Raw genomic sequence first — 25,627 nt, 5'->3', positions numbered from 1 at the left:
ATTTCCATGACCGCTCTTGGACTGGCACAAGTAGTGGAGGCCCCAACCCACATTAAAGGGCATATTCTCGACCTCATCTGGTCCTCTATACCAAAGGTGGCTCTCACAAATATTACACCTTGTATCTGGTCGGACCACCATCTAATCTTGTGTGATATACCACAAAGCAATTCCCAGGCTAAACTCCCATTAAAAACCAAAAAAGTGCGCCAATGGAAAAAAGTCAACCTTGAAACCCTGACTAAAGTCTTGTCCGAATACAAGCAGAAAGCCATAATTCCATTAGATGGTACTGACCTAGATCTAAACTATGACATTATTACAACCACCCTCAGACAATCAATTGATGTGATAGCCCCTGAAAAAACACAAAAAATAAAGGGTGTAGAAAAAGGGGCCCCCTGGTTTACCCAAAGCTTGTGAGATCAAAAAAGAAAGCTCCGTTATCTTAAAAGATGCTGGAGGAAATCTAAAAAGGACACTGACAGGGAATTATACAGATCATCGTTTCAACTGTATAAAAAGCTCATCGTATCAGCTAAGAAGGGCTACTATGAAACACGTATGAATAATGCCACAAATATCCAGAAAGAAACCTTCCAAATATTGAAAGAGCTAAGCAAAAAAGAGGAAAAGGCAGATACATTGATTGATAGCGACACTTTCCAAGGATATTTTCTTGAAAAAGTAGTGACCATACTGTCAGATATTAAGAAAGATAATTCAATTATACACACCACGCCATTGTCCCCTCTAAACCCCTCAACCCCTATCATCACTAGATTTCCTGAAATTGATTCCACTACCCTTAGACAATTAGTAACATCTACCAAATCAGGTTCCCCCGCCGATCCCTGCCCTCCCGATATCTTTCGATTAGCAATTCCGATTTTAGAGGACCAGATCTTAGACCTCCTAAATAATTCATTAGCTACTGGATCACTACCAACTACTTTTAAAGAGGCACGCGTCAGACCCCTGATAAAAAAACCTGGGGCAGATCCAACTAGCCTGAAGAACTACAGGCCAATTTCCCAGCTGCCATTTCTATCGAAAGTACTAGAACAGCATGTGTTAAAATCATTGTCATCCCTTCTGGAATCTCACCATCTTCTCCAGGAGCGGCAAGCTGGTTTTCGTGCCCACCATAGCACGGAACTAGTAATGCTATCAGTACTGGATGAGCTCAGATGCATGGCTGACAGTAAAAAGCCAAGCGCCCTGATATTATTAGACCTTTCAGCGGCGTTTGATACTGTCAGCCATGCACTGCTTCTGGACAGACTAGCCAGGTCCGGGATAAGAGAACTAGCTCTCCAATGGCTAACGGCCTTCTTATCGGGGAGGACGCAGAGGATCCAGCTAGCAGATCAGGTCTCCGACGTGGGCGCCTTAGTTTGTGGAGTCCCGCAAGGGTCCGCGCTTTCTCCACTTTTATTTAATCTGTACTTACAGCCTTTGATAGAATCCCTGGCAAACATGGGCTGTAAAGTTTTTAACTATGCCGATGATACCCAGCTGCTGCTGAGTATCGACAACACAACATCGGCTCAGTCCATGGCCCAAAATATACTACGGTTCACGGTAAATTGGATGTCGTCCAACTTATTAAAAATCAATCCAGACAAAACGGAAGTCCTCGTAGTCGCAACCTCTACTTCCCCCTGGAACGATCTGTTCTGGCCACAGGAACTTGGACCTACCCCAAAACCGTGCCCTAGTGTAAAGAACCTCGGTATGAAAATCGATCAGGAACTCTCAATGACCAACCAAGTGTCCGCTGTGGTTGGCTCCTGTACCAACCTGATTGGGCAGCTACGTAAGCTCGTCCCCCTACTCTAAATGAATATGCTCCGAACTATTGTTTCAGCCACAATAGTGTCCAGAATCGACTACGGAAACGCGTTATACCTAGGTCTCCCAAAAAATTCCATAAATCGTCTTCAAGTTATCTTGAATGACGCAGCCCGCCTAATATTCGGAGTTCCTAGGCGGACCCATGCCTCCCCCTGCTTTATAGATTACATTGGCTCCCTATGAAGCAGAGAGTCGAATTTAAGAGCATGTGCATTTGTCACAAAGCAATTCATGGACAGGCCCCAGCCTATATAAAAGATAGGCTGGAAGTGTATGAACCTAGACGCGCCCTGCGATCCTCCAACTCCTCTCTGCTATCCTGCCCACGCTTTAAACTGGCAACTAAAGGAGGTAGATCCTTTTCAGTCCAAGCTCCCTCCATCTGGAACAAGCTGCCGGAGGTGCTTCGTAGAGAACCCAATCTTCTCCGCTTTAGGAAATCCCTGAAGACCTTACTTTTCAAGGACGCGTTCACATCCCCGTAAGATTGGCTGATATTCCATATTTTCCCTTCTTGTTTCTTGTGGCTGTACTTGGTCAGAAGCGCTTTGAGACCTGTCGGTGAGTTGGCGCGATATAAAACCCAGATACCCAGATATAAATGGAAGGGTTAGGCCTGGCGAGTGGTAACACTGGTCAGGTCAGCATGGCAGTTAGGAACTGCACACAGGCACTGTGGTGGCAGGCCTGAAACACCCTTTTAGGGCTACTCATGTGGGTGGCGCAATCAGTGCTGCAGGCCCACTGGTAGCATTTGAATCACCAGCCCTGGCACACTCAGTGCACTTTACTAGGGACCTACTGGTAAAACAAACATGCCAATCATGGATAACCAATCACAATAACAATTTATACAGAGAGCTTTTGCACTTTAGCACTGATCAGCAGTGGTAAAGTGCCCAGAGTCCTATTGCAAACAAGCACAGGTCAGGAAAAACAAGGGAGGAAAAGCAAAAAGTTTGGGGATAACCCTACAAAAAGAGCCATTTCCAACAGCTACATTAATAAAAGACCTAATATGTCTATTATTGTAACACCAACTCGCACAATACAGGGCATTGCCAGTGTGATGTGCTTACTATTCTGGAAAGTCTTCATCCTGAAACTGACTGAAATAATCCCAAAATATTTTCAACTATTTTGTATATTGCTTATAATATCCCACACTAGTTTCTATTTTTCATAGCATCCTCATGTGTTAACATGTAATGCTTTTCCATATAGGATATAATGTTCTCCTTACTTAGCTTAATCTCTAATATTTGTAATCTGTGTCTCGGACCCTGTAATTTATAACTTGACTTTACAGAAAGTGCTCTGTCACCCACTGAGTTTAGCTTGTAATGTAGACAATGTGTAACATAAATAAAGAAACAAAATATCCAGTCTTTGCTAATACTAATGCCATGGTAAGAAGCTGAATTAAACCAGACACCTCGTAGCATCCGATTGGCACACTGTCACATGTATTAACAAGCACTGGAAATGCCAAAAGGTATGGATTATTAATGCACTGTCAATCCACACTTAAAATCCATGTAAGTGAATGACTGCCCTACTCCCATCTGTGCTGCTGTCACAGAAAGCACCATAAATTATCGAATTGACTAAAGCACTTTAATAGCAGTACAGTATCATGTGTATGCCCCTGAAAATTCAATCTCAAACTGCTGGATTATTAAACAAAATGTGTGGAGGGCAAACACATTATTTTGTGGAAGCACACAACTTCTACCCAATTGAAACGTACTCCTGACTCCCAACAAGTGGGCGGAGCCAAAACCCCTCTCTAGTGATGCTCACTTAATTGTCTGGCAACAGCTGCACTGTCAAGCCAGACCATAAATGTTACAAACTAGTCTGTATGCCAGGTGCGGCTCCTCCACTAGGGCGGAGGAGCGTCACCCCACTGTTTTCTTACAGTGTGAGAAGCAGAAACAAAAAATGGTAAAACTACCATTTTATGTTTCTACTTCTCGCACAGCGAGAAAGCAGAAGTGTTTGGTTGGGGGCTGGCGGGTCTGCTCTAGGGCAGACCAGAAGTAGTGGCTTGCCCACTGCTGAGGGCGCTGACTGTTTGGTCGGCCCCAGGGCAGACCAAACCAGTCATGCGCAGTCTGCCCTTTCTTCATGTAGGCTGGAATGCAGCCTACATGGAGAAAATGGCCTACCCATAGGCGCCTGGCTGGTCGGCGTCCCGACCAATCACAACACTGCCATTGCAGCGTTGTGATTGGCTTAGGGGAGGGGAGGGAGGCTGCCTGCTTCCTGTTCCTGCCATAGGCAGGACAGCAGGCCAGGAGAGACGGGGCTGGAACTGGAAGGTACGTTTATTTTAATTTTAAATTAACAGCCCCTGGCGCAACCCACCCCTGCCCCCCCCCACCTGCGAGTCATGCCAGCCATGACTGCTGTATGCAGTCCAATGTCATCAGCATCTGTAGTGCCTATAGCCCCACTGGAAGTAGGAGGGTGGTACACAAATGTCACGAGTGATTTAGACAGCATATCGGTGTTAAAATAGTCACCCGGGTTAATTAAGAAAAAAATCACTAAGCGCACATCAGACATGTGGGAAAGAAGCGAAAGTGACTGCAAAGACATACACGCCTCCTGCTGCTAAAGTAGCTTACTAATTACAGGTACAAAATTGCAAGGAGCAGTATATCAAGTAATCAAATTCAGAGGAAGACGCGATATGAAAACAGCATCAAGTTCCTTAATAAGTGCAAATGGCTGATTAGCTATTGCGGCATGTACTTTAAGTGCTGATGTAAACTTTAAACAGTTGCATTTGCTTATATGCTATAACATCTGGAAAAAACTGTTGCACATTGATATTTCTTCGTGCAACCGTCAGTAAGAGGGAATCATTAAGAAAACATTCTAAATGTAGCCGTTTTCATTGCTAGAACAGTGTAAGTAAAGAAGGAAACACATATTTGTGAGCCTAAGCATATAAAGACTTTCTACAGCAGGGCAACGCATACAACCTGCATGCCAGGGGGGCTGGAGGGCGCTGCGATTCCAATGCAGAGGAAAGAGAAAGGCACCATAGTACCTATTATGGTGGTCATTCCAATCTTCTGGGTAAAGTACTACCCTTGGTCAGCCTGATTTTTTCCTCACATTCATTTCCAGACATCCTCTGGAATCCTGTATCAGCAAGGAGACTTTTGGGTGGCAACTAGCAAAGTCATTCTGCTAGCAGCTAACTTGTCTGGAAATGTTAATTCGAGATATTATAATTCTGTCATATTTTACACGGAGTTTAACACCGGGCCCAGGTGGGAGGGCATAACTCACGTAATGTGCTGTAAGTAATTACTTGAAATTATAGCAAAATTACCTGAGATTGCGCTCAACGATGCGAGAATCGTAACCCAGCATTTTTGTCGATATTTTTTTAGCATAACATGAACAGCGTCTAAGTTTGTTTTTCTTGTGCTCCTGTTGTAGGATTTCTGTGTCAAATTACTAATAATTAAGTGAACAAGTGTAATCGCCAAATTTGTGGTAATCTTGCATCAAAAGAGTAACACTAAATCACCAAAGTTACTCCAATTTAATTAAAAATTGACCCAGGCCTAATTTTTGCGCAAAACAACACCCAAACAATTTGTACCAAAGCCATTTTATTGTTACTATTTAAAGCAAGAGCACTTTCACAAATTAGCGTAAAATGTTGGCATGTCCCAGGCACTTATAATTGCTAATGCTGAACAGTGTCTTAGCAAGGGTGCCATGGGTCATGGTGCAAACAATGAAATTGGGCACTCCTATCTGCTGGTTTAGTATTAAAAGACATCCATAACTGGAGTTGGGCACCGGTGCCAGTGCCTCTGCTGCACTATAGATAGCCATGCTGTGCCAGTGCTGAAATTTACAAGTAAGTTGATGAAAGTAAGCTCGGGGTGGAATGGGAGAAGCTGGAATTCATGAACCAAGTAAGGGTTGGACTTGACATTAGTGATAAAAGGGGATTCTTCAGGAAGTTTTAGCCTGCATTTCTAATTTGACAGTGTTTGAAAATTCATCAAACTAAGGACCTGATTTAGAGTTTGACAGACAGAATGCTCTGTCACAAGCAAAGCTGAGTACCCTGCCCATCAAACCCTCTATCCAACGGCCTCATTTGGAAACAGGCAGAACTTAAGTATTCCTGCAACAGTGTCCATGTTGGCTCTGACGATGGAATACTTCCTACATTAACGGAATACTTCCTCTGATGGCCCAACTGAGTAGGGGCCATTGATGGAAGGAAATTACACCTTCCTGCCTATTCAGGGTGGACAGTCTAAAGCCTTTTTCATCCATGTTGGTCATTAGGTTTTGTTTTTTACAAACAAGCTCCCACTTTGGGAGTTAGCTTGTGAAAAACAAACAAAATGTCAAACGTTTGGTGGGCAGCCATAAAAACTAACCACTGCCATCTTCCAAAGGTTTGGTACATTTAGAGAACACCACAATAGCCTTTCTCTTCAACCGACAGCGCTGACAGTTAGGCTGGTGATCATCTCTAAATTTCGCAGGCAGAGTACCTTTAAGATGGCAGAGGTAATGTTCGTCACCATCCCAGTCAACGCTATCCATACGCCAAATGATAAATCAGGCCCTTTGTCTTTGTTAGATTCATCTCTAAGAAAGTACAACGTAAATTGATACTTGTATAGCACACTACTCACCCGCAAGGGTCTCAAGGCGCTTGTACGAATACCGCTGTGGAACCCATCCTGGCTTTCCCTGTGAGGTGTCCACTCCTGGGCACCCCCAAGGTGGAGGCCAGGCCTCCTTAGAGTTGTGGGGGCCGTTGTGGAGGCTAAGCAAGCTATTGCCCAGAGTTGCAGAGTGGGACTCCATGATTGGAATAGGCACCGAGGCCAGAATGATCAGGTCTGTGGAATTTTTGAGCCCAAGACCCGCCGAGGCGGGGAATTGAACCCTGGTCCCGGGCTAGACCTCTGCATCAGGGTCTGCCGCTCTAACCATTGAGCCACACTTTTCCTGACGACGTTGCTCTTCTTCCAGAAAGCACAGCATGCTTGAAGGAGCAGGATGAATCCTCAACATAAATATCTTCAGTCATCCAAAACATGTGCTCCACAAATGTACATCTGCAACCTGCTAAAACGGATACCCAAGTAGCTTGCCTTAAGACCCTTGCCACACATGTAATTTTAATTACTAGGAAACTCACCAAAATATAATGGGGGAGAGATCTGTATGCTCTACCTCCACTGATTCAACTTTTCCCTAGTTCTTGACCTGCCTATATCCCTTACAGAAACGTTGCCAATATGGTACGTGAGATAAAGAACAATCTGTGCTAGATGTAATGGGGGGGCAGGTTATTTAATGATGGTCTCTCTGTCAATTCACTGTTAGAGATCAATAAAGGGTCACCCGCAATGGGTTTCATGATCAAAAAAGTACAAGAGAAGGTCTCTGATGCAAAACAGGATCTCTTGGGCACAGAATGGTGAGTGTTCCCCATCATTGACAGTTCTACAAAGTTATATATTTCATTCATTCAAAAAATGGTGAAGGCAGAAAGATCTGCAATTGTAACCAACTGAAGAGCAAGTGCATCCCTTCAGAGATATGTAAAACCTATCCTATGTTTAATATTCAAAACATAAGAGCTGGAACTTATCAATTTCAGGTGGATGGGTTAGGGCTGAATAGTGTTTTTGCAAAGGACTTTGTAATCACAATGAAGGGCAAAGCATCACTAGAAGAAGGCATAATTATGTGGAAATTTACAGCCACTTCTTGAGGCAGACTAACTTACTAAAAAAAGGTTGATCCCAGAAAGTCAATCCATGCTGCTTCTAACTCTTTTTGGTATACAGCTTTGCTGTGTACCAAAAGCCATGCAATTGGAGACAAATGTTTGTTGAGTTCTCAAGACAGGCCAATGATCTAGTGATGAGTCAATCATCTAATGAAGTACTCGGAATTGATCTAACAAAAAGCCTATATCAGTCCTATATAGCTATGGAAAAAAAGAAACATACGGAGTTGCCCAATATTTGTAAGATTTTTTAAAGACTAGAGACAAAAAAATGTCTGATTGTTTGTTAATGCACTGGAAAAAAAGGCAAATCTTGCGAAATAAATTACATTTCACTGCTGCATCAAACAAATTAGACATTACATGAGAACGTAGTTCTAATTCAGGGGGAACTGTTGGGTCAGGATATACACTAAACTACATGAAGTATACTGCAATTGACCACCAGCTAGTTTAAGGTAAATCCAACATATCATTTGATTTCATGGAGGGGTTGCAGTTTACACCCCCTAATAAAAAAAGAAATCCAGCTATTTGACTGCACTGTCACCTCATCATCCTCAAGTATGTTAAAGTGAAGATTTTTTCTCCAGTTTTTTTGACTGAGCTTGATGAAGTGGCGTCCTTTGTTTTTGCCCCAACTGCAGTACTTGACTATTTATTTTAACATCTTCCTACTGACGGTCCACCAATGTGTGCAAACTTAAAGGCTTCACTCTGTGTGTTCTATATTGATTGCAAGATAGCTGTGGATGCTACCAATAGGTAATTACAGGGAACTCTTGTTGAAGTTATTGGCAGGTTTAGTACAGGTAGCTTAATTTGCTGGATGCTATCCAAAATTTGTATTCAAACACATGGGTTACTAGCCAGTAATTGGGCAATTCCCCGAACCTCAATCCTGTATTCTTTCTCTCAGAACTCCTGCATAATTTTTCAGCACTTGCTTTCTCACTTTACGGCAGACTTTTTCCAGCCACCGTAAACTAAAATATCACTAGCCTTCTTCCAGCTGCAGGAAGCTAGACCCTCTTCCAGGCCACCTCTCTATGGACATAAGGTGTCCTCCCTTTTGTCAGAGCTGGACCTGTATTCCCCCTGTTGAGAAAATACCTTCTCTCAAAGTTAGACCTATAGTTCCCTCCAATGAGGACATACCTGCTCATAGAGCTAGACATGGTTATCCTCCTGCCGAGAACACTGGCATAAAGTCTATGGTCGCTCTGGGAATCAATGGTTGTTGTTCTTTTCAGCCCATTTTTGATTGCAACTCCAAAGGTAGAGCTGCCCTTTTTATGGCTATATTTTCCTGTCCACCTCCCAGGTGGATAATCCCTAACCTAATTTTGTGCTATCAGTGGACAATCGAGTCATCCAGTAGAAGGGTTGTTAATAGCCAATCAGGGATGTGCATTTAATCTCTGGAGCAGGTGTCATAGGCAAACCAGTCCTACACCAATCTACTTTTAGGCGGCACAAAGTGCATGGTTATAAATGTAATTTCCAACTACAGTGATCAAAAATCTACTTTCACAATTTCATTAGATTTAATAATTAAGTAGAAAATAAAGTGTACAAACCACTCTAGAATATTCCTATGCCAAGATAGAAAAAGGGATTTTAGTCATGTTTTGGGTGGAAACCATATGTGTTTTAACACTGTTTAGCAGTGTTGCAAAGCAAAGATTTCTCCAGATGGCAAAACCAGACAGGAAACATGGTTGAATCAGAACAAAAATGAAGTCCTTTCTTACAACATCTGGGGGTGAGTGTCTGAAAAGTTTCCGTGCTCCGTCCATCATCTTACTGTGTTGCTTTCTTACATCATCATCTTTTAGTAGTATCGTATGCAGATTGTATAGGATATTTTGGACTGCACTAAGGTAAGCCCACAGCTATCTACAGTTGGGAGGAAAGAATATAGTAGGTCCAATAAACTAGTAATAAATATAGCTAAACACCAATGTATTTGTATTTGGTAATAAGTCTGGCAAGGCAGGAAACTGGTTGAGCCTGTAGCTCCATATAAGTAACTACTTTGATTTATGTTTGGATGAGAGGAGAAGCCCCAAAAGTCAGTTGTCATCTCAAAAGCATAGCATCTCCTTTGAACTTTGCTTGAGTAGGCCATATTTAAAGTACTCCCTATGACCATTTCCCCTATTTTTGCAGTGATCAAAGTAAGTTGACTGACGGCCTTAATGTATGATAATTACTTTTTTTCCTGAAAAACTGTCTCATTGGGTAGCTATCACACAATGCAATATATTTTGATCTCTGTTTGGTCTACCATCTGCTTCAGTCCATACTAAGAAATGTCTTATTGTAAGCTACAAAGGCTACAAAGGCTATCATGGGCCATGCAGTGTTATCTAAATAATATGTGTTTTAATGTCTTTAGTACCATAGAATTCTCTAGTTAACTCTTATTTAAAGCAAGAGCAGCGTCAGAGAAGGTAATTCCCAGAACCCATGCAAGTGGCTTTGACCACATTTATACTTGATATGAAATTTGAACATTATAATAACAATAATTCTTGAGTTTAGGAAATCCTGAAAGGTATTTAATAATGTAAAAGGTAAATGCTGTTTCTGCAGCAATAAAACAATCTTTAGATATGTATTGTGCCTTTATGCATACTTATAACACAATTGTCAGTACTGATAACCACTCTATTAATTATATTTAGCAATCACACGTGACACTCATAGTGATTGAAAAAACACACTTTTGTCAAAGCTTTAGAAACTCATTTTTTTGCAATCCAAGGATCAAAAATTGAACAATATCACAAAAGACCACATGCCACATAAAACATTACTCATGACTCACATATATGATAGTACAATAACCATCACATGGCATAACAAATAGCAATTAATTGATACAAGAACAAGCTCAGGTTCCCTCACTGAAATGACGAGAATGGTCACCCAGGCCCTTGTCAGCAGCAGGTTGGACTATGGAAACGCCCTCTACGCAGGAGCTTTGGCCAAACTCCTGAGACGGCTCCAACGCATTCAGAACGCCTGATCCTCGACACCCCTTGCTGCGGCTGTTCTCCCACCTCGTCGCCAAGAACTGGAACACCCTCCCCATCCACCTACGGCAGACCCAAGAGCTGCTGACCTTCAGAAAACTCCTCAAGACCTGGCTTTTCGAGCAGTAGCAGCATTCCCCACCCCACCGCCTTGAGACCTTCACGGGTGAGTAGTGCCCTTTACAAATGATATGATATGATTAATTGATTGATATTTTAACAATCTCAGTCCGTATAAAGATATGGGGGGGTTTCAAGGGGCCAAGAGAGAAACCAGTTAGGACATCCTGAATTGTTCTGGAAGTTCGTTGTGAGATATTAATAGCCATACGGCTTGCTTCACAGAGCTGGTGTGATGTTCCACTACAGGGAAAGTGGGAGTGGTTATAGGGACAACAACAGATTAGTTTGACATATCTACAAATGACAAAATACCCTGTCCGCTTTAAGACTCTTTGTTGTTCCTCAGTTTGGACCAGAAAAGGAGACAAGAAGTAGGACGAATCCTTGCTTTTCATTAAAAAAAATAAGCTTTTAGGCTTTGGCTCCTGGTGGAAATACCAAGAGAGTTTTCCTATCCTACATCTGGCTTCCATCCTCCTGAACAAACTTGTTCCAGGACTCTGTAAGACAGTCTGCAATTGCGATAAGAATGTAATAGGATTGTATTTTCTAGTTCATTAATTTAAAATGATTATTTATTGTCAATAGTGAGAAATGCATCTCCTACCACAGTATGTAAATGTGCTATACTGGCCATATTTTTGTTTGCATTTTGGTGACTTAGTAGCTTCAAATATGTGACACAAATACTGCTTCTGGGTAAAATGACAGACCATGAAATACTGCAGTCTGTAAATTTATTTTTTGTAAACTGTGGTATGAAATTTATGATTAATGTGTACCAATTGATTTCATATTTAAAAGCGATGGGAAGATGAATGTGGTAGTGTAGCTTTCCAAAATCTCTTGTATTGTGGGCTTGCAAAGATTTAGGAACATAACTCTATGCTCCATTTACCTATGGAAATGCCTTTACCCCAACTGACAAAGAATTTGTGATTTTGGAACTGCTTAAAAACTTCTTTCCATAGCACCACTACTTAATTTTGTGGACGAGCATTCTTTCATGATGAACTCTAAAGTCAGTATGTTTCTACTCTGATCATCAACAGCAGCATGTGTATGCTTAACCCTCAGAAACAAATTTAAAGAAATGAAATCTGCTCTTTTACTCTCTCTATCTTGCTCAGTTAGCAGGCACTCTCCTTAAAAAATCCCCAAAGTTAAGCTTGAGACAAAACAGGGGTCGTCTATGAGGCATCTCTTTTGGAAACAAATGCATTACTTGTGACAGGAAGAACTTAGGGGAGCAGCGGAAAAGATAGATCTTTCAGCTTTTTGGAAGTCAGTCAATAGTCCTTGTTTCCAGGATGGTAATAGCCCACAGATAGCGTCTAATGTACTCCCGGAGCAGTGGGTGGAACATTTTAGAGTTTTGTATAATAGAGGGACCACCGCTGCCCAGGAGTACATGGCAAACGGGGGGGGGGGGGAGAGGGGCCCTAGTATTCACACTGAAGGAGATTTTGGAGGGTATAAAGGGGCTGACTCGTAATAAGGTGCCAGGACCGGATGGGATTCCTCCAGATCTCTTCTTAAGTGAGGTAGACCTGTGGGGCCCTATCCTAACTAGAGTAATAAATGAGGCCATAGTCACGGGGTTACCACACTCCTGGTCAACAGCCATATTAGTGCCAATCTTCAAAAAGGGGAGCAGGAATAACCCTCAGTGTTACCGCCCCATCTCCCTGATAGACGTGACAGCTAAGGTCTTGGAAAGAGTTGTCTTGAATCGCCTGATGAGCTGGGAAGAGGAAAATCATATTCTCACGGATGTGCAGTATGGATTTCGGGCGTGTAGATCTACCACCGACCAATGCCTGAATTTATACCTGCTGGTGACAAAATATACAGTGGCCAGTAAGGGAAAGGTCTATTTAGCGTTTATGGACCTAGCTACCGCCTTTGATTGCGTGAATAGGGAGAAGTTATGGATCATAATGTCCAATCTGATATTGACCTGATTAACATACTGAGAGCCCTACATCCCAATACATCTGCAAGAGATGTACAATTATTGTGCATTTATTGATTTTACTGTGTACCTCTTGCTCTATTTCGTTACCTGAGGCGGAAAGCCAGGTGACTTCTTGGTTGTTTGCTTTCTCTATCACGATTTTTATCTTTACCTTTCTGTCTTCAGGCAGTTGCGCCGCGCAGCACTTTCCTTCATCGTCCCTTACCCTCACGGCCGATTTGGAGCCGCGGGGTATTCTGGGACCAGTAGGCCTTTCACCTTGGTAGCGGCCATCTTGGGGGGAGGCAGGCCCGCTGGTCGGCTGACTAGTGGTGCGGTCTCTCGTCGGCGACGCCATAAATTTAGAGGCCCTCGTCTCCGCGCAGCGGACGCTCCTCGGGCGCGCCAAAGGAGCGCCTAAGGAAAGCCCGTCTGCGCCCGTCAGCGTCCCGGATGCGGACGGGTGCAGGAGGGGCTGGGTCTTTGCTCCTTTTTTCTGGCAACATGCTGAAATACACTGCAGATGAGCTCACAATCCTCAGGGATAAGGCTGCAAATTGTTGTACTGTTTTCCCCTGTCGGCCCAAGGGCAGGAGACGTTGCCCCGGCTGCGGTTGGCGACCAGGCAATGTCTCCGTTTTCATCCCCAATAATCTGCGTAATAAGAGCATTTGTTTACTTATGAATACTAGATCTTTGAGTAAACATGCTTTAGATCTTTATAACCTATTGTCCGAAATCAATCCCATCTGTCTCTTTCTTACTGAGACGTGGCTGGGTGACTGCTCGGGCACTGACATAGCCACTGCACTCCCTCCCAACTATGTTATTTTTAGAAAGGACAGGGTTAATGGCAGGAGAGGTGGCATAGCAATAGTGGTGGACAAGCGTTTCACCTGTTCCATCCTTCAAACCGACGAAATTCAAGGGAGCGAGGCCCTGGGCTTCTCTCTATCCTTGTCCCCGCAACAATCCTGTAAGGGGCTACTGATTTACAGACCCCCTGGTCCCATCGGCTCCTTTCATGAAGAGCTCCACTTGGTGGTTTCAGCACTTTGTCTAAAATCTGATCATTATCTACTTCTGGGAGATTTTAACATTCACATGGACACGATGGATGATGCAGACACGATTAAGATCCTAGCTACTACCTTTCCACTGGGCCTCATTCCTTATCTTTCCGTTCCCACGCACAACAAAGGCCACACTCTCGACCAAATTTTTTCCACTGTTCCGATTGGAGTGTCCACCCCAGTACCTGTGCTGTGGTCGGACCACTATTTGGTTAATTTTCAGATCTTGCACTCAGACAAACGTTTCTCAAGTAAGCATGGCCGCCAACCTCAGACTTTACGAGCTTTTCACCGCATTTCCCCTGACATGCTGGCGCAAGCTTTATTATCCCACCCTTGCCAGCTGTCAGGTAGTCTAGAGGCCGACCTTGACATCTTGCAAACATGGTTTGTGGAGCGACTAGATGAACTAGCCCCTGCTACGATTACCCATAAAGCCGGTTGTCGGGCCTCTGCCCCCTGGTTCACCGCTGCTATGACTGAGAAGCGGCGGCAGTGTAAGAAAGGGGAAAGGGCCTGGCATCACCATTATGATCTCATAGCTAAGATGGCTTACAGGGAATCCATTAAATCGTACCATAGTGATATTTCTTTGGAAAAGAAAGCCTATTTTGCCAGAAGAATCGAGGCAGCTACTAACACCAGCAAAGAAATATTTTCAATTGTTAAAGAATTTACTTCTCCCATCATGAGCACTCCCACATGTTCTCACTCCGAATCTTGGGTCATCCAACTAGCCGATTTCTTCGCCAAAAAAATTAAGTCCATTCAGGACTCTTTTCCATCTTTCGGTGTTGGGGCAGCCTCTTGTACTATTGTCCCCCCTTCTTTGTCCCTGAGTGTGGTGGGCCCCACTCTCTCAAGTTTTCCTTGTGTATCTCTCTCGGCCTCTTTGGACCTTCTCACCAAATTAAAATCAGGCTCTCCACTGGATCCCTGTCCGGCACAGTTTCTCGCCAAAACAGCGCACGCGATCAATCCCCTAATTAATCCCGTGCTTAATCTATCGCTCAGCATGGGAGTGGTGACCCCGGCATGGAAGCAGGCCCTTATCCTGCCACTCTTGAAAAAGCCAAATCTGGATCCTTTGGTACATGCCAATTACAGGCCCATCTCTCTCCTTCCAGCTTTTGCCAAGATTGTGGAGAAGCATGTCCACTCTTCCCTCTCCACTTTTCTTGAAACCAACAATATCCTGCATTGCACTCAGTCTGGCTTCCGTACAAATATGAGCACGGAGACAGCGCTGTTGGAAGTAACTGAGGCAATCAAGGAGGTTCTGGATTCGGGAGGTAAGGCGATGCTGGTGATGCTGGACTTATTGGCGGCCTTTGACACCGTCCCCCACAGCGGTCTCCTTTCAAGACTCAACGAGATTGGTCTGCGGGGGGCAGTGTTCAGCTGGTTCGAGTCCTTTCTTGCGGACCGCCGTCAAACGGTCTGGGCCCCCCCGTTCTTTGCCGCGGTGCCATCATTGGAGGTAGGAGTCCCTCAATTTTGAGCCCTACTCTTTTTAACATCTTCTTGGCCCCTTAGGTGGCACTGGCAAAGGCGTACGGTGCCCAGATCGTTTCGTACGCTGATGATACCCAGCTCCTCTTCTCCTGTGAGAAACATTCTAACTTCAATGGAGAGAACATTAGAAGTTGCCTTGAGGCAGTATTTGATTGGTTCCAGCTTAACAGCCTTAAGTGCAACTCAGACAAATCCGAAGTGCTCTTTTTCGGCTGTCCCCCCGAACCTAGGTTGCAGTCGTGGTGGCCCGAGGCCATGTTCCCTCCCTCCGGCGCATTCTCTATGGCCAAGAATCTGGGAGTGAAGATAGACAACAGCCTCACCTTGAAGCCCCAGATCCTCGGCCTAGTCGGTAAATGCTTCGGCCTCCTTAAAATGCTTAGGAAATTTCTTCCTTTGCTTTCTCACGCTCACAGAAAAATCACAGTGCACGCACTAATAGGCTCTCGTCTCGACTACGCTAACGTGCTCTATCTCGGATTTCCGGAATATCTTTTATCACGTCTGCAAATTGTTCAGAATTCTGCCGCACGAGCTATCTTTGGCCTCCATCGGAGAGCCAGTGCAAGGGCTCTCTTGAAATCCCTTCATTGGCTTCCTATTCGGAAACGCATTGTTTTCAAGGTGCTCACGCTGGCTTTCAAAGATCTTCACGGCATTGGCGCTGAATATATCAGGAAACAGTTGGTGTTCTACCAGCCATTTAGGGCGCTTAGGTCAGCTTCGCTGGCTTTGGCCGCGGTTCCTGCTATTAGGCGAGCCCGTGTTGGAGGTCGTTCTTTCAGACTCCTGGCGCCACAATTGTGGAATGCCTTGCCAGTCTCTCTGAGGAAGAACATCAACCTGTTAGCCTTTAGGAAAGAGCTTAAGTCCTGGCTTTTTGTTCAGTAGAGTCGGTTATCCTTCACCTGCCTGGTACCGCCTAAGGTTTGTAGCGCCGGGACACTCTTCGGAGTAGCTGAGCGCTATATAAAACACACAATAACATAACATAACATAACAAGAGTGAGGTACAATTTAGAGGGAGATAACACCGAACCCTTCAATTGTTCTAGTGGGGTCAGACAGGGATGTATTCTTGCCCCCATTTTGTTTTCTTTATACATAAATGGTCTTGAACAATCCCTCATGGAATTAAAGGTGGATTCACTAAGAATAGGAACAAGAGCAATTCCAGTCTTGCTTTATGAAGAAGATGCAGTCCTGCTGACATGTACACCACTTGGACTGCAGCGACTGATAGATGGGTTCATAGACTTCATGAACGTTTTAGGTTTAACTGCAAATTTGTCTAAATCGTATGTCATGGAGGTTGCTCCAAGAAGTGCGGGGATAAAATTCAATTATAAAATAGGTACTTTTAGTTTAACAAAGGTTCAGTCCTTTTCTTACCTGGGAATTTTCATTGACCAGGGTCTTAACTTTAAACCTCTGATTGAGGAACGCTGTAACAAATTAGTAGCAAGCTCAGGGGCAATAATGAATTTTGGTTGCAGACTTGGGCGATGGTCTCCTGAGCAGATGATGGTGTTTTATAATGCTATTTGTTACCCGAAAGTGGCATATGGGGCGGAACTATGGGGAATGGCGGATGCAACCAAATTGCAAATAGAGGAGAATAAATATCTGAGAAGGCTCCTCAAAATTCCCCAGGGAGTTCCCTCCCACATTATACACGAAGAACTGGGTTGTGATTTTCTAGTTGATAGTGTGGGGTGTAGGCCACTGATTGCATAGCTAAAGATTTGGATCAACCCAGAAGCAAGTCTGTCTAGACAGATTATTAGGGACTGCCTGGGGAGGGAGAAAGGAATGGTAATTCCCTAGCTCAAGTATGTTAAGGGTGGATTGGAAAGCATTGGGTGTGAAGATCTTTTTTAGACACCTTCCTGTATCACAAAAGGGGATCAGACTAGAGTTAAAAAGATGTTTTTCAAATACAAGGCCAACACACGAGAAGCCAAGGAAAGCACCAAACAATCAGTTAAGGCATATACCCAGATAAGGTCCTGTGTAGGAATGGAGCCCTACCTAGCACTAATAAATAACGCCCATGACAGCTTTTTAATAACCCGTTTTAGGCTCAACCTTTTACATCACCTGCTTGCTGAGCCAGCAGGTTTTACACATTCTGTTGAGTCAAAGGGTCCCTGCGGCTGCGATCAACGATCTCCGCAGGATACCCTACATTTTGTATTGTTATGCCCTTTTTATTCAATGCCCAGGCGTAGTTTTTTAATAAATTTGTTAAAAGAGGATAATTTTATACATGGGTCTGAAGCCCTCATATATTTACAAATGGCCAGAGATCACCTGACCCTATTTGCGATGACACATTTTTTAAGATTAGCTGTTAAACTGAGGTATACTAGAGGTATCAGTTGAACATGTATTGGGGGGAGTAGGGGGTTCTTTAAATGAATTATGTAATTATGAATAGTACTTTGTTTCCAATGTGTTCTTCATTATGACCATTTTTTATTTGCATAGTTCAAAAGTTTTTATTGTACTTTTATGGTGTTTAATGAAAATGCCGAATAAAGATTTATTACTTACTTACTTGTGACAGCATTGAAAAGAATCGTATAAGAACAGACGTCCTTTTTAGGTCTCACCTATCAGAATGCATCTTATAACTCACATAAAATATTTACAGTGGGCTTAGTGCCCGCCCATTGCTGATCAGTGGTTGGCTTTATCTTTACTTTCATTTGCTTGCTTCTTATTCAATGGCTTACACATCTTCTTGTCTCTGAATTCTCCCCTCAGAGCATACATTCTTTACCATCCTTTTGGTTGGCTGACTTGTATCCTTCCACTGCTCATATTGAGGGAAGTGTATTTTTTTCTTTTGAGCTTTCAGCACTCCACGAGAGTGCATGCGATTTCTAGCTCTTTCCCTTGTGTGATGCTTCTTCCCACTAAATACACACTACCCAATCTCTGGGTTGCTTCCTTCTTGTTCGACCTCCTCTCTCCATAGCGTTTTAATTTGCATCATTACTCCACATGCTCGTGTTGCTATGTATTTTTGGCAAAACCCCCAAGAGCCTAAAGATCGCATGATGCTCTCCCACCCACTCATCCTTGATTCCACCCACCACACCCAACTGCTCCTCCATTTCTCCTGCATCCCTCCGGGACATAATGCTTTTTTAACAAAAAATGTATTGTTTTTTGGGGTCCAAGTAGCACCCATTTTCTGCCAGCTACTCTGCTTTCAGAAATGCACTTTTATGTAAGTGAAAATCCCTTTTAAATGTAAAGGCTATTTACCTCTCAAAGTGGCATCCACCAACTTCTGTAAATAAAATAAATACATAAAAATGGCACATCATAATTCAATTGTCGTTTGCATGCATTGTGACACAAAAATGTGCATATGTCATCATGAATGTGTGTGCCTATTAAGTGTTGCAGCTAGATGACATCAGGACACAAACACGCTCATACATGCAGTGCATCCTTGCGTATTTTGTTTCTTTGCCAGTACTGTACAACATCTACAAAAAAGCGTCGTGATGATGCTGCAAAGCATTGGCAAAAGCACTGACATAGGCAAGAGGCATTGAAGGCGAGAACATTTGGATTTTCCAACACTAATTATTGTTAAGACTCCAACAAGGCCTGTTTGCATACTCCTAATTTCTGCTTTATTCAATTTGAACGGCTTGTCTTAAAGTTGTGCCTTCCTCCTTTAATCGAAGAGTACCGAGTTTATTTAGCATCACTAGTATTTGTCATGCCTGTTATCTATATACAAGATGAGGAAATTTCAATGTGCATTAATTAAGTTCCACTGTCACTTTCTGTCTTATTGGTCTCTACATACTTTAGGTTTGTATTGTAATATGTCAATGACACACACATTATGAATATGACTACCTTATATAAATGAGAAACATTGTATATATACACACCTTGAAGCATCTTTCGTTGACTTCAATTTGAGAATTATATTCTGCAATATACCACCTGGGGGCACCAAAGTCCTTTAGAATGCGACCAGGGTAGACTACTGAAACTGAACATAGAGCTAAGATCAGTTTGCTTGGAAAATAAAATAATACACTACAACACGTACTACCCGCGAACAGAGCACATTAGGAGAGCGCTATTCCTTCTGTGCCGATGCGGAATACCTAAAAAAAAACACCCCGGCATTCCAAAGTAATAAAACCCTTCCGATAATTCCAAGGCAAATAGAACATCCATCCAGGAAAATAAATTGTCCATTGAGTTTTAAATAGCGAACATCAGAAATGGAAATGCACAATATGGGAATTAAATCAACACTTGTCACGGTTGCCTTACTACAGTCACAAATGACAGCATTTCCATTTGTACAATAAGATCAAATGTGAAAATACAAATAGGCTTTCACGGAAGATTGAAAGATGAATGTTGTATGCTGTTACGGTTGAGCAACTATGTCATATTCTTATTACAAGTGACTAATGATGCTCCAAATGTACTGTGATAAAATTAAAACCATGGTCCTAGTCCTATATTGCAGGCTAACGTGAATTACATACTACAATACGCCACTGGGGGGCACCAAAGTCAATTAGAAAGCGACCAAAGAAGACTCTGGAAACTGAGCGTAGAGCTCTGATCAGTTTGCTCCTAAAATACAATTGTATACTACTACAACACGCAATACACTAGAAAGGGACAAGCATACAGCAGAGAGGTATTCCTTCTGTGCATATGCAGAATAATTAAAAAACCCTCTCAGCATTCCAAGATAAGTTGAGCATCCACCCAGGAAAATAAATTGTTCCTTGGTTTGACATTACAATCATCATAAGTTAACATGCTCATTGCATGAGTTACGTGAACACTTGTCACGTTTGCCGCGCTACAGTCACAAATTACTTTCAAGGACAGAGCATTTCCATTTGTACAATAACATAAAATGTGAAAATACATATGGACTTTCCCCGGAGATTGAGAGAAGAGGATTCTGTGCTGTTACAGTCAGCAACTATGTCATTTTCTTATTACAAGTGACTAATGATGGCATACATGCACTGTAATAATACAATCAGGAACAAGATTGTAGTCATATATTGAAGGCTTACGTGGATTAGATAGATATTATTAGTCAAGCAGGAGTGCTCTACCATGTAAGACACAATTGCACACGGGATAGTCTGCACACTCTTACAGAAACAATCGACATGTTTCTCCCAAAGGAGTCATCAGTTATCTTGACATTGAAAAAGTATTGCATTGTTTTAAAAGATTGTGTCTGGGTTCTAAAAAAAAAGGCAGCTGCCTGCATGACAATGCACCAAGGCTACTTTACAACAGACTCTAGATTGAGCTTCTGAGAGCTGAAGCAGCATCTTCTAAACTTTGCTTGATGACGAAATGTGGTCCTGGACAACACATCTCACCAATAACAACAAAATAAAGGAGTGTTGCTGCCACAACTTGGGACTTATTGCAAAAAACAATAACAACATTGTGATATAAACATTGTGTTTGTAAAAGTATTATATATGAGATAAGGAACCCCCTGCAATACATTACAAGGATATTGCAAGATGCCAAGGAGGTCCATGATCATACACAGGAACAAGGCTTGAGGCACAGCTCCTTTATAAGGATTTGGAACGCCAAAGCAAAGCCATCTTGTTGAGGAGACAAAGAAGTGTGCATCACAACATATTAGTACTGTAGGTAAATTAAAACAAATAACTCTGGAGTAAAGGAGTGTACAAAAGAGAGAGCTGTGGAACAATTGTATTATAGCTCAGCTGTCTGCGTCTTCATGTGGATTGTGGAGGCAGAGACGGGATGAGGACATAACCAGCATTTATGTCACAGTGAGGATGGCTTCTGCCACCCCAGATGGTTTCCAATACGAATACTATGGAGGCCAAAATATATCAATTAGCTATGCACCTTCTCTTACACACTAGGCAGTAAGAGACACAGCGTTTATTATTCTATTTTGTTTTCCAGCATCTCCTGTGAACAGTGCCATTTGAAAAATAAGCCTTGAACAACCAGTAGGTCTGGCATTGGCAAGCAGGTGGGTTGGCTAATTTCATGTATATTTTTTATTGCAAGAACGTGCCACAAAAAATATACAAAACGTGGATGCCATTTTCTTGCATTAAAGGTTTTACATTTAAAAATCCATTAAGCAATGCGTCTGTTTCACCTGTGACGTGTTATATAAAAGTGTCTCAGGTGTGCCTGGCATTTTCTTATTAATATTTGCTAGAAATTAATAAATCACCATTGAACCAGCACTCGTATCTCAGACAGCTACAGTGTTAAAATGTCACCTAAAGCCTGCATAACTTTAAAAGGAGACACATAGTAAATGTAAATGGTCACCTAAGGTACAGGCAAAATGAATCATTTTTACTTAAAGTTAATATAAAAAACACTACAACTAAAAAGTACTGCTGAAACAAGGTTTATCAGTGAAGAGAAAATAACAATTTTTAGGTAGGTTTGAAAAGTGTGCACATGCGTTGTGCAGTCACTCAAAGTAATGGCTTTGCTTCACCACTCCTTTTTATGGTCTGGTTTCACAGTGCAGCTGTCACCAGTCAACTATGTGAGCATCACTGGAGAGAGATTTAGCTTGGGCCACATGTTGGGGGCTCAATAGTACATGTTTTGATTGGCCAGAAGTTGTGTGCTTCCACAAAAAAGTGCTTGCCCTCCAGCAGCTGTGAACAGACAAATGGCATGGGAATGCTAATAAAGTGCCTTAGATAACTAGATAATTCATGTTGGAGCTCAGATGGTAGGTGGGCAGTCATTAACCTATATAGATTTTTAGGTCTGGCTTGACAGTGCAATTGTATCCTGACCTTTTAACCTAGACCAAAATTATTCTACAGTTCTTTGCTTCCACTCAATTACATGTTAATTCTCATGCTATTTACTTGTTATGCTTCACATTGCCATTCAAAATTCCTTTAAAGCCAGACCTCTTGGCATTGCCAATGCTTGTTATATATAGTTGCCTCAATTCCTGCAGGAAACGGCCATTTCTCTGTCCTGACAAAGCTGGCTGGACATGTAAACAAACGTATCCTGGAAACTGCTAAGTCTGTTAGTGAAACCATTATTGCGACAAACCACTCTATTCCCTGATCCCCAAATGTAACTGTAACTGCGATTTGCTACTCTACTATTATTCATTCGCCTACAAATCAGCAGCAAGTCTGCTTCAAGAAGCCTAATCACCAATAATCATATAACTACGGCTGAACCTTTATTGATCCTCGATTTAAACTCAATCATTGACGCTTTGTAATTTTTTTTAATCAAGATGCGTTTGTAGACTGTAACAGATTTAAATGAAGGTGAGCGTTGCACTCTACCTACTCTTTCTATATTGTCCCTAAAACAGCACAGCAACAGAATCTAAAGTGCTCATTCAGCGTTTGCACAGCAGGGGGAGCCACTATACATCTCAAGGAGTACATGTCGCTTCATAATGTTCAGTACTGTGATCAGTTTTCTTGTTTGAACTAGTTACTTAATTATTAGAAAACTAGGCATGGTTGTTGTAAAATCCTTAATACAGAATATAGGTCCAGACATGTATTCAGGTTGAATGGGTTCTTGGTTTTTTGCTCCTGACAAATTAAGTGTCTTTATCTTCAAAACATAAAAACTAAGAAAAAATAATAATTAAAAGATTAATTACCTGAAAATACCAATTACATAAAACATTCCTTGTAAACTGTCCGACCTTGGTATTCTAAACAGTTTTAGATTTCCGAGAACCTGGCAATCAGTGTTTACTGTAGCAATAATGGTAGAACTGGTCAGCAGAGCATGGAGTGTAGATGTTTGACATTTTACCATAATCATACCATTCGATTTGGGTAAATAGGTGAGTAATACATCAAGTGCAGTGATTATGCACCTCCAAATAACACATTTAAATAAAGAGGACACTAAGTAGGCCACTGACAAAAAATTAACTTTAGCTTTTCAGAAACAATTTTAAAATGTGCCAATATATGTATTTGATTTTTACGAAACATAAAGCATATGTCATCAAACTAATACAATGCAATGACGTATTCAGTATCCTTTCCCATTATTCCTACATAAAGTTTTATGCATGAAATAACAAATATGAAGCATTAAGGATTCAAAAATATGTTACATACAGGATGTGCTCGTACTCCTCCTCGCTCGCCTTGATTCCCAGTTCCACTCTAAAAAACAGAAACATGTTTTTGTTATTTAGAATGATTTAACAAGTTCACTTATTTATACTTTGCATGCATTTGATTTTGCTGTGTCACTTTTTGCTGTGCCGCACGATGGCGCAGTTTCATCAGTAAACATACACTAACTCTGAAAAATCGTTCATTGTTAGGTCTCTCCTACGTATGGCGCATGCACTGCAAAGGCAAAAAGACCTTCTGCCATCGCTTAGGCTTTTCAGCCAAAGACGTGCACACGTTCCATTGCCTTCAATGGCAACGCGTGCACGTGTGGCGATTCACTTGTGGGAGCGAGCGGCACCATATGGTAGCAATTATCACTCTCGCAAGGGAATCGCGCGGCCCCATTCCTCCCCCTGCTGCCGCGCGAGGCGCACTTGTGCTTGTTTCAAGCGACATTGGGAAGGCCGACGCGCGACATAAGGAGTGAGCAAAGCCGGTCAGGAAACGCTGGTAAGCGATAGCATAGCGCAAAGAAATACAAACGTGCTGCAGTGATTAGGAGAATGTAGTATTTAGCACGGTTTTTCAGGAGGTCATTTTGTAAGCGGTCATGAAAGCTTTCGATGAAGTAGACACGCTCCGTTTAAAAAGTCTCTGTACTTTGATATTTTTAACAGCAGGCCTAAACACTAGACTGTGCAGGGGTAATACAATTTGGTGGCACAGATAGGCGTCATTCTGTAACGCAGAGTTCATTTTTCCTTCAGCTGGTATATTTTCGTTGTTGTATTGTGATATTTAAGCCCCTAAATGTGATAGATAAATGCAGTCCTGGAATTGGAAACATTTTACTCCGGGTGGCATCAACCAAAGGGGGGTGGAGTCACGAGGCTTGGAGGACTGGACTGTGCCATATGGAGCGAGAGGGTGGGGGGTGCCGGACGCTGACTGTGACTGGTTTTCTTTCCCAGCGGCATTGTCATGGGCCTCTTGTTCTCTTCATCCGCTGCCTACATCGCATTGTTTTCACCACAGTTAGTGATTTCTTTTTTTTCTCTTGCCTTTCAATTTTTCATTTTTCATAAAAGCACAATTTTCTTAACTGTCCGAGAGAAAAAAGTAGAGGCAAAGGACTTTATTCAGCTGGGTGTTTCTTTTTTTGCACGCTTACTTTGGACCCTTTTCCAGGATTTCATTGTGCGGTCTTCTATTTAAAAGCATTTGACTCTTCAGAATATATATATTTCGCAAAGGACTCAAGGCTGATTTTTCCCGGGCATGCACTAGTTCTAGCCCGGGCCTGGAAGGATGAAGCCAGGGTGGGCCCCGTGGCCCTCTGGTGCGGCTTGCAACTGCTGCCCTGGCTGGACCAGGCCATCTCTCAGGCCGGTAATGGACATCCCTTCCCTTGCTCACTCAACTTTACTGCACAATTGTTCATGGTAGGGAGCTATTTGTGTGTGTGTGGGTGAGTGGGGGGGGCGGGGGGGGGGGTTAGAGGGGGCATTATATAACGGACAGCAGAAACGGGGAATTCCGTAAATGAAATGCCTACTTTTCGTATGCAAGTGCACAGGTGCTCAGCTGAGCGTGCGTTTGTAGTTCAGATTTCAGAGCACTGCCCCAGGTGCAGGTGGTCGCCTGAGATTGACTTTAATGGGTTAATTTCCAGAAGGGGTGGAATCACTGGGACGGGGCAAACTGCGATTTGCAAAACAAATGAAGCTGCAAATTGAATATGAGAGCAGTGTGAAACGTCAGGTAGCCAGTCAATCCAGTGCGCCTGTCCACCTGTCAGCCTGCCTACCTGTCTATCTCTATGTCTATGTCTATTCTTCCATCCATCGGTCTGACGTGCCCTATCGGTTTATGGTCTGCCTCCCTATCTAGTTGTAACTTAAACAGTAAAAGTGCAAATCATCATTTCATAACATGGATTCGAGTAGGACCTGCTGGTTTCCAAGGCTGCCGCAAACACTACACGTTCTCCGTGTTTTTCAGCGCTGCAGGTGCCTCTGCTGTGCATTGTTTGTGTAGCATCTCTTCCTTGGGATCTGCCTCGAGGCACTTTGTGAGGGGGCCCTGAATGCAGCTGCTCATCTAGTAAA

At 42.7% G+C, this 25,627-nt stretch overlaps 1 protein-coding gene across 1 annotated transcript in view; it reads right to left on the bottom strand.

Annotated features, from left to right (window-relative positions):
- Positions 1–25,627, bottom strand: part of PPFIA2 (PPFI scaffold protein A2) — a 2,034,471-nt gene that overhangs the window by 1,570,773 nt on the left and 438,071 nt on the right. The window contains exon 3 of the mRNA XM_078674230.1: positions 23,517–23,564. Within this exon, the coding sequence (XP_078530356.1) occupies positions 23,517–23,564 (48 nt within the window). The remainder of the gene's footprint in view (positions 1–23,516; positions 23,565–25,627) is intronic.

The sequence above is a fragment of the Lissotriton helveticus genome, chromosome 1_1 (genome assembly GCF_964261635.1).
Source record: "Lissotriton helveticus chromosome 1_1, aLisHel1.1, whole genome shotgun sequence".
NCBI classification, from domain to species: Eukaryota; Metazoa; Chordata; class Amphibia; order Caudata; family Salamandridae; genus Lissotriton; species Lissotriton helveticus.
This window is presented reverse-complemented; position numbering and strand designations above follow the sequence as displayed.